General features: G+C 40.8%; 1 protein-coding gene across 1 annotated transcript in view; it reads right to left on the reverse strand.

Moving 5' to 3' along the window:
• ADARB2 (adenosine deaminase RNA specific B2 (inactive)) overlaps positions 1-3,650 on the reverse strand; it is a 109,593-nt gene extending 105,943 nt beyond the window's left edge. Inside the window, exons 1-2 of the mRNA XM_041488963.1 lie at positions 3,623-3,650; positions 287-373 (exon numbers count right to left, since the gene is read on the reverse strand). Coding sequence (XP_041344897.1) covers positions 287-308 — 22 coding nt within the window. The 5' untranslated portion in view covers positions 309-373; positions 3,623-3,650. The remainder of the gene's footprint in view (positions 1-286; positions 374-3,622) is intronic.
• Positions 3,651-10,589: the final 6,939 nt, after the last annotated feature.

A 10,589-nucleotide genomic window follows, 5' to 3' on the forward strand; every position in this document is an offset into this window, starting at 1 on the left:
GGTGTAAAGGCCCAAGAGAATACTAATTAGCCAAGAGTGGTTAATTTTTAGGTTATAACTGTTTTTTTTTTAAGCCTGTTTAATCAATTCTCAATTTGATGGTTCTGTGCAGGGCCAGGAACTGGACCTGATGATCCTTGTGGCTCCCTGCCAGCTCCCTTCTGTGATTTCACACGAGGACTAGCCAATAGTTGCACAACCACCTCCTTTCCACAATTTCTCCTTCACTGCAGAGATTTTATTTTTGAACTTTATTGTTCGTCTATAAAGAAAAGAGACTGCTTACTTAAATTGTCTTCATCCTCCATGGTGGTCGGGCCAGGGCTCAGGTACTTGAAGGGTGCTATGAAGGTTGACAGTATGCTTAGTTTTTCTAGAAGAAAACAGAAGAAAAGATACGTATAAAATCAGTACTTAGTCAATGCATTCACATCTACTTCATATTTTTTCTCAGGTCAAAACATCTTGGTAAGTCTGTTTGGTTTTAGAACCTGAAGGAATGGCCTGAACTTGTGTCAGGGCAGGTTTAGGTTGGATATTAGGAAAAGGTTCTTCCCCCAGAGGGTATCTGGGCACTGACCCAGGGCAGTGGTCACAGCACCAGCCTGACAGAGTGCCAGAAGTGTTTGGACAGTGCTCTCAAGCACTTGATGTGACTCTTGGGGATGGTGCTGTGCAGGGCTGGGGTTGGACTCGATCCTCATGGACCCCTTCCAGCTCAGCACATTCTGTGACTCTACCATACCAGCACAGTTTACTGAACCTCCATGCATTTATTACAGCTGGCACATGCAAACACCAAATACACATTCCTCCTGGTTTCTGACCCCATGTAGTGTTTCTTGACTGTGCTTCCCAGCAGTGGTGCCCCAGGACTGCAGAGTAGGGGGTGCTTGAACTGGTCCAGCTGGGAATGGGGAGGCAGTCAGCCCTGGGAGAAGGAACATGAGCTCTGTTCTAATAGACCGGATCATCTACTTCACTTGTTTCCCCTCCCCAGTGGAGGCTGAACCGGAATTCTTAAGAGAAAACTCAGTGATGGATGGCACAAAAGACTACCATGGCTTGTAATTCTACCAGTTTTTGATATGATCTTTGGTAAACCCTTATGGTGTGCCCAGAAAGCTATTTTTCACTCAGCAAGAACACTATTTGAAATCCCTCTTGTGGATTGATATTAAGTGCTTTTAACTGCAGTTTCTGTTTATCCTGCAGACAGTGTATGGCAGAGACATTTACTTCCAATGCCATGATCAGACTGAATTAGAGGCCAGGGCAGATTCAGCAAAATGAGAACTCATACTGACTTATACTAGGTTAATATTTGGCTCAGGATTTATCTATAGGGAAAAGCTGAAGTTAACACAAAAGCTAGAAACAGATATATATTTAAGGGTTTTATTTCCTTTGATAACTAGTTTGTTTAGCTGAACTTTTTTTTTTTTGTTTAGGCTGAATTCCTTCTGACACACTACGGAGACTTTATTAAGGACCAACAACAGTAGAGTGTCTACTTGACAGAAGAAACAGAAACACAGCTAACAAAGGTGATCCACAGCTTTGAAGAACTTTGTTGCTATCCTAAAGTACTTCTCTGCTTAGAAAGCCTCAACTGTGGCTGAGGAAATAGGCAGCTGAGGCTCACCTATTTCCTCAGTGAAAATGCTCTGCATCCTGCACATTGTGAACAATGTTGGCCTCTCATCCTGTGGCAGAAGCATCAAAATCAGATGAAGAATGTATTCTTTCAAGTGGTACAAGAAATATGTTTCCATGGGAAATTTCTTTATCATTGACAAAATATTTCTCTGAATTTCCTCAAACTACCTGTCTGCTAAAGTGTCACTGGTCTAGAAGGTATTCCAGCTGAAGAGCTCTTTAAACTTTTTCAGCAGCCCATCAGTTAGCTTTTTGGCCTGGCTCTTCCTATATTTGCAAACAATCCTTGTTTTTGTTAAAGACTATTATCAGAACCCATCAAAAATGACTGCATATATTTGCCCTTGGCCAGGTAACATTACAGCTCAACTCTATTACAAGAATTCACTGTAAAAGCTGACTGCTCTTTGTTAAGTAAATACAATAAGCAGAATAAAAGATTGCCTGAAGAAAACCTTTTTCCGTCCAGAAACCTTTCAGCCCAGACTAATATATAATTAGAGCACAAATTAGCCTCCTTCAATTGCAATTTCATTACAGGATTGTAGTGATGGCAGGAACCAAAAGAATGAAGCTATTTATGAATGCTATAGCCAGAAGATCTTTCTAAGTGAATTCTTTGACACTTTTTTGCTAAGGCATTGCTCACTGAGAAATGTGGTGTCTCTGTACGACATCTCACTGTGTGTGAGACTGTGGGGTTGTGATCCTGATAAAGGCTGGTATTCACTCCTGACTTCCTCAGCTGGTTTCTTTGATTGAAGTGAAAAGAGCGTAGGCTTTTGGGACCTAATCCAAAGGCTGCATTTGGTAAGGGAAATGCTTCAGATGATAGACTCAGGATCAGGGCAGCCCTTGGCTGTAGTACCAGCAGTGACTGTTGTGTCTGGGTACTGAGATGCTAAAGTGTGTGTACTGCACCTGTGCCTGACTGCTGACAGCTGTCAGACCTTCAGGATTAACCCTCAGGACACTGATGTCACACACAAACCTAAATCTTCTTTGCTGAGAAAATATTCTCACTTCTCATAGAGAGTTAATTCATTAACCAAGCAATATGGAAATGCTTTCTTGCTGCAGTAACTAATGCTTACTCCTGCCACTAATCAAAATGCAAATCCATTTAGTTTTGTACTATACTATTGCTAGGTAAAGGGATATTTTATTATTTAATTTTGTGTGATTGATAGGTGAAATTTACAATGTAGATTTAAAATTCATCAATTTCATCTTTATTTTTTCTTAAGGGACCCTTCAACCATATTAAACTTTTGTTGGTACTGTTTTCCACTTGTTCCCAGAGCCCTTGCTGTGACTTCACTTTGAGTGGCAGAGAAACCAGGATGTAAAATTTGCTGCATGCTTAGAGCAGCGATGGATGGGTTTGTGTCAACCAAACACAGGCAGGTCCTAATAACAGAATATACTCTATCAATACCAGTGATAAAGATTATAATTCAATATGTCAATCCAATGGCTAAGCAAGGGAACATTTAGTGTGTGTCTGGGAGGAGGGCAGGGTTTTGAGTGAGCTCTGTAAAGAGAGAAAAGCTGTAGTATACACACTGCACAGATGAATTATTGACCCAGCAAAGGAGGAAAAGATAAATGACAGAATAATTATTGAAGGTGTTTACAAGGAAATACTCAGGTTAGGTTTAAAATTATTGGTATTATTGTGCATTTCCATTTTTTGCTCATTATTGCCTGTTGCTGTACAGACCATGAGACACTTCAGCTTTATTACCAATAGTGAAATTCAGTGTTAATTGTCAAGATTAGGAGACTTGTGTAGTCATACTTTCTGGTCCCTGTGTAGGTTAATGCCCATCATAATTAGCCTTGTTTCCAGCAGTTTGATGAAATCTTATAAATAAGAATAAAGGACAAAGTTGAATTTGAAAAGATCATAGAGAGAAATATCACAAAAGCTTCTTCTCTCATTCTCTTTTCCTTCCATGACTTTGCTCTTTTTTTTTCCTTTTTCTTCTTTTTTTTTTTTTTTTCTCCCCCAAAAAGAGGCAGTGACAGGTAGCCCAAAACTAGATCAGCTATTTTTACTTTATAATTGTAAATGTTCTCTGTAGTTGTCTGAGGAAGTTATTTTTCAAGGTTAGGAAAGACGGTTTAAGCAGAAAAAAAAAAAGACATTTCAAAAACTCTTTTCTACAGAAATGCAGACGATATAACTCTATGTTTATGAGAAGTAATACATGGAGGTATTATTGCTGGCATTAAAGTTGCACCCAAAGTCTCTGATGCCATGAAGAAGAGGTTTCATAAAGGCCTACATGGACACAAAGAAAGCATTTTTTACAATGGAAATTGAGAGACAAAGAGCAGGTGTAGTGGAATTTATCTTTAGATGCCCTGGAACACTATGGCAAGATGATAGCATCATATTTTATAGTGCATTCACTATAAAAACAGTCTTCCAAGTGGAAATCTGCTCCAGTACTATAAGCACAAAAATCATCATTTCTTCTGAAGAGCAGCCTATTACAGGAAGGAAACCTCACTCTTCTGTTTTGGGATGGAAAAGGATTTCAGTTCACTCTTCCAAGGATATATTTTCCAGCAACTGTAAATAGTTAACATAGAATCATGAACAGTGTTTTTACTGTAGCCACAAAAATAATTTAAATAAAAAAAAAAAAACCCATGGAGCAAGATATGTGTTGCATGAAATACAGAAAATGCTTTAGTACAAATGATTCAGCAAAGCCCGGCACATAAGGCAGGCAAGTTTCCACTAAAACCTGCTTTTCTTGTGAAGTTGCTCTTGCCCTGGGGATGCCGTCAGAAGGCTGGTCACAGGTCCTGTAAATACACTTTTATTGTGAAGACAAGAATGCACATATACAGCTATAAACACCTTTGTGCCCTTCATACCTATCAGTATTTGAAGGGCACCAGACAATACTGCTTGATCATCAACTCTAGGGAAGTTCTTTCACTCTCAATCACCAGAATAAAAGCAACAGGAACAGCAGGAGCTCAACACTTTTAAAAATCAGCCCTTATACATGTTGGGCAAATTGTTTAGCTTTGAGAAGAGCAGACTGAGTGGGGTCATAACAGCAGCCTGCAAGCACATAAAGAGCTGCTGCATGGAGGAACAGAGTAAACTGTGTTCCATGAGCATTAACACAACTAGACGTAATGGACTTAAATTGCACCAAGGAAAATTCACTTTAGACATTAAAAAACCCTTCCTAACAGTAGGGATAGTGCAGTGCTGGAATAGCTTGTCTGGTGGGGAGGTGCTGAAGGGCTGTAGGGAGACAGCGGGAATCTGCAGGGGGTTGCACTTCCGTTATAGAAAGGGCCCATCCTTTATACTCTCCCATCTCTGCAGACTCCAGTAGAAAAACTTGCCCTGACCATGAGATCCTGCAGCAGGTTCTAGCTCAAACTTGGAAAAGTGAGTAGCATTTGCTGGTGTTTTCAGAAGTTTGTGGCATGCTCTTTTTCTTGGCAGCTAATGAGCACTATTAATAATTGTTTTTCAAAAATGCAACTTTCAAATACAAGAAGGATTAGACAGATGGATACCAGTGGTTTGCCAGATCAGAGTTAACAATGTTTTACTGAATTAGCTTCATTCTCATATACAAATTAATTACCACAAACTACTTTACTTGTCAGAGGTCCCTTCAATAGTATTCTTTCAAAAACACAATGTGGACATTATAAACCAGTCCTAAGTAATGAATTTGGTTTGTGTAGAGTATGAAATTACTCAGGAAGGGACAAATATGATGCAATAGTGTAAACTCAGCTGCAAAATCTCTTGGAAAAACCCTTATTTTATATTTCTCTAAAGCAGTATTTGCAGCTACTTGAATAGTTACATTTTTACAGTTGTGTTTAGACTTGATTTATTTTGAAAGGGAAGGGGGGATACAGGGAAAACAGAGCCTGCACATCAGGAGATGATTCTTTATCTTTCTTCCTATATCTTAGTCAGTTCAGGCTTGGGCTGACACTGACTGACAGGATGAAGAGATTCTTAATGCAAAAGAAAAATATGGCAGATTTGAGGAGAGAATGACAATATCTTTAAACCACAGCACTTATTGGGAAGGCTCACAGCCTTCTAAATGATGGCTTGTATGGCCACCATGCTGCATCATTTAATTTCAGCAGCCAGTTTCTAGATAAGGATTTACTTGCATGGTGTCAGAATCAACCCTTACAGCTGAGTTTGAGAACCAGCTGTTGAAGCAAAAGTTTCTGGGTGTGCAGGGCTTAGCAGCATTGCCCAAGTGCTTTTTGCTTCACAGGCAAGTAGGCAGGCTCTGTGTGATGCTTTTATATCCACACTGACAAAGCTGTGCTGGGGTCCCCATGAATTGCCACCACAGCTCCACTGGGGCTGGGAGGGTCTCTGTCCATCCCCTCCAGCCGTGTGGAAGTTGGAAGTGTGGCTGCCCTAAACCCTTTCAGAGGGCTGGTGTTTCCACAGACAGAGCAGCAGCTTTGGCTGCTGCAGGAGCTCCGGTTTAGTGCCTTGCACGGGATAATTTCAAGCCTGCAAATATTTGCAAGGGGCTATTGGCACATGCCCATTCCTGCTTGGTTTGTGTTTTCTCTCTCAGCCCTACCCTGTGTGGCCTTAAATTGGAGCTCTGCTGACATCATGGACCCTTGAGAGCCATCAGTCAATGCAATTGGAACAGCAAGCCTGGCTGAGCAGCCCAAGGGGGAAAAAAGAGTCTTTGAACTGGAAAATATGAAAGGGTTAAAATATGTGTGACTGTTCCTGTCTGTAGCTGTGATGCTTGGCACCCCTGAGAGCGTGGCCTTTGAGGTGGACAGTTACTAAAGGTCTGCTTTTTATAATCTGGATTGGTTTTTAATCCAGAGCATTTGCTGTGATATCTCACCCTGGCACACGTGGGAACTGTTAAGGCAAGCTTTCCTTAGAGGTAGCAGAGAAATATGCAGAGAGAAAAACCTTCTGGTTGAATGTGATTTTTGACTGAAACAATTTTCTTAAAAACAGTGACAAAAGAGACTATTCAGATTAAGGAGTTTAGGTTTTTGAAAGGAAAAAAAATATATTCATCATTACTTTATTTGTTCTTTGCTTCAGCAAGGACCTGAAACAAAGATGTAAAATATCAGAGCACATTGTTTTTAGACAGATAACTAAAAGGAAGACAAAACCAGGGAACATTTTGGTAGTCAGGATTTTAGGAGAAGGTTTTCAGCTGCTTGAAGCAGGTTGTGCCTTGAGTTAGAAGTCAGAGGTGTGAACCTGGAGCCACGAAATCATCCTCTGAAACAGGGCAACAAGCTGTTTGGTACAATGCAGTGCTCAAGCACCTGCTTCTCTGTCTTGCCTGGAAGTTGAGCATGGCCTGACAAGTGCAGGGGTCTTCTGTAAATAGATCTACTTGCTGCCTGTATAAGTTTTTTTATGTAGTTCTTGGAGCAGAGAATATCTTTTTGCTCTATTCTTGTTCAGTGCTTAGCGAAATGGGATCTGTGTCCAAAAGAAGAGCTCTGAAATGCAATTATATTAAATAGCAAGAACAGTTTATGGTGTTATGATACTGCAGAGGACATTGAATGTGAAACATCAGTTAGCTGAGGGGCCTGGCAGCTGGACTAATCCTCTGTGCATCCCGTCCCAGCTGTCTGCTGACCCAGAACTGCTACCTTGGAAAGCTTTTGGGCAAGCTGTGTGAAATGTTTTAGCAGGGCCAGTCCAACACCTAACACCAGTGGCAGGTCCATGCCCTGTGCTCTGGCCCCTCTGCAGCCCTGCATCCCACCAGTGCCTCCACACAGGGCTGCAGTCATTTACTCTGAAGCCAAAGTAACTTCTGCCTTATCACTTAGGAAGCAGAAAGGACCAGCAAAAGCCCCGTGCATGTGATTTGTATGGATTCACTCAATATGGTCTGAGGTACACTGGGATATGTTTAATTGATCACATCATGCATTAGGACATAATTTCTTTCTACAGTGGCACGTCCTGCAGCTCTCCTGCATTTCTGGAATGGAGACAGTGGGGTTTAGCTGCAGATCTATCATGAGTTCAAACAGGCACGTGCATAGACAAATCTCAGGGGCTGACTTCAGTGCTCTGTTCCAGCCCACTCCAAGCTCCTTCATCGTGGAAGACTCTACGGAATGTAGAGTAGTGTTGTGTTGTGAAATATTGGTTTCTTATTACTTCCAGTAAAGAGCAAAGTAAGTAAAAACACAAGGTGGTTGATGGATTTTTAATAAGAAAGGCAATGTGTCTGTGTTTTGTTCTCTGTTAGATTCCTTGGAAATCAATTTGAAATCTAGTTCAGACTAGTAAAATTAGATCTAAAGCTATTTAATTTTGTTGCTAGAGTGTTTCTGTCTCCTGATGCCTTGCTTGAGGATACATAGAGATAAAAATTCTTGAGTTATTATCAGTTTATGTGAATCTGTCTGCCTGTGGAGTGTACTATATTATGTATTTCTAAGTGATCTGGCTGTGGCTTGGAAATGGCAGTTTAAAATCCACTTCTTAGCAAGCTTCTTATGCTATTTGAACATTCATTTTGGAAATATTTTTATTTTGCTTTCTATAAACTATGATATACTTTTATTTCTTTTTTTATCCCTATTTTTTTGGGATGTCATCACTTTAGAAAACAAGAGAAGCACAGAGAAAATAATAGCACGAAACCCACCTGTTCCCAATGTGTGCTGAATAAAAATGCAAGAAGATCACAAAAATAGCCAGTGGATTTATTAAGCATACAATAAATCAGTGTGATTAACTATGGCTACTTGATTGTATGCCAAACAGTATTATCAAAGAGAAAATCTTCAGTCATATGGGCAACTAGTTTGGCCAGTACTAAGGTCAGCAGGTTAGTTTCTCATCAGCCTGTGTCTCTGTACAAATCTGAACTACTTAAGGAGACTTTGCTAAGTTGGAACAGAAAACTGTATGAAAATTCTTGATTTGGGTTAAGAGAGGTTTTCCTATTACTAATTTAAACTTGTCAACTAAATTATGATTATGTGAAAAATGAGTGGTCTAACCCAAAGTGCCACAGCTAGTAAAGGTATTTAAAAGGGTGCCTGGAGCCAGTGTAGCAGGGGAGCAAAGCAGCTGCCTTCGCAGGCAGGAGTACAGACTAAGGCTCAGCAATGTCCATGCAGAAGGACAAGGAGGATGCAAAGCTTTGTGCTGCACTACCTGATTTTGAAGGGTTTTGCCACCTTCTGAAAACAGCAGTCCACTCAGGTAGATAAATTCTAGGATGAGGCTGAGCTGTTGACACCAAGTCTCAGTTTTCCAAATTCTGTCTCCAAGTTCAGCCATTATCTGCTGTAAGAAAGGCTGAACAGCCCTAGGAGGGACTGATCTCATTGGCATGGACTCATACAAATAAATGACCATGGGATAAATGCAATAAAGCCCTCTCAGCAGGTGCCTATTGATTTCACCTGGGACCTGGATTTAGGCTAAAAGACTAACTTGTAGATGTCCAAAGTTAGGAGACATAATTTCTACACTACCTTCCTGGGAAATCCTGACCTGTGTTCTGGTGGGTGTTACCACTGCCTGTGTCTGGATTACAAGGTGCAGAAGGGGATGTCCTGCTTCCCTGAGCATTGCAGCCCCTACAAGTAGGCTCTTCTATTGATATGTTTTCTTGGTATTTTCAGTCCTTGATCTATGCATAGGTTTGGGTAATGAACTGAATGGCATGTTACTGAAAGGGGGATCAAAACTCCTTTATGCCCACAGAGCTCCCACTTAAGGCACTCAAAGAACTGCAAACACCGTGAGTTACTACATGGAGAAACTGTAAAGATATTTCTGTAGGTGCAATGTGGATGAACAGCTAGGTATATATTTTATGCTCTGTAAAATGATAGTTCCACTGTAAAGTGAGTCACCCAACATGGGCATAGCAATGTGCTTCACCTCAACACAAACAGCTGTTTTACTTCTTTTAAGGTTTCACTTGCAGTTAAGGTTTCATTTGCAGTTAAGCCCACAAATGCAGATGCAGAGCTGCCCATCTCCTTTCCAAAACTGGCTATGGGACTGATGTGGAACATCAGCTGAGTGCAGACACTGCCTGTGAGCACTCCTCTGTGAGCTGTAACCCCTCCCTCCCAAACTGAATATCTGCTTAAACACTGGGAAGCGAATGGTCTGCATCAGAAAGTTCCAGCTGGCAATTAGTGGTGAAAGGCTTTTTAAAAGCTCTTCTCTGTTCATCTGCTGTAAGCAGCCAAGTATGACCTCTCCCTTTTGTACTTCCGTAAGAATAATAATGCATATTTAACCTGATTCTTGCCCTGGTTTATCCTTGGTAACAGGAGGCAGTCTTGTGTTAACTAATCTTTCTGTGGGCAGAAAATTAATGGCATTGCCATTACAGTTCAGGATGATATAAGAGACTTGCAGGGCTTTCTCAGGAAAGATGCTACTGAGAGAAGTCAGGTCTGCTAATTGAGCCAGTTATTTAAGTATTTAGGCATTTAAATTCTCATTTGATCCCTTGGGAGCTGAGACAGCTAGGAGGAGTCAGGGTCTGTCCTGGGTCTGTCCTGGGTCTTGCTGATATTACAGTGCCTTTGACTGAAAAGCAACTCCTTCAGTTTCACCTGTCAAGGCATGACCCTTCAATATATATTAAACTTTCCATCACTGCTTGTAGAGAGTCTTAACGTCTCAGGTTCACCGCTGATATTTCGTTAGTATTTTCTTCTTACTTTCTCAGTCTTTACTCAATCCTTGGACAAATGACTTCAAATCTTTTTCTCAATTAAGAGTGGTGACAAAGGAAAAGTTTGCTAAAGCTTTACAAAGAAGAATAAGTTTTCAGAGTGATGCAAAGGGAACTTGACACCTGACTCCCATCAACAATAATAATGGGGGCTGTGCATCTAACTCTTTCTGCATTGTGCTGACATTG

The sequence above is a fragment of the Pyrgilauda ruficollis genome, unplaced genomic scaffold (assembly GCF_017590135.1).
Source record: "Pyrgilauda ruficollis isolate IOZ18807 unplaced genomic scaffold, ASM1759013v1 scaffold12, whole genome shotgun sequence".
NCBI lineage: Eukaryota > Metazoa > Chordata > Aves > Passeriformes > Passeridae > Pyrgilauda > Pyrgilauda ruficollis.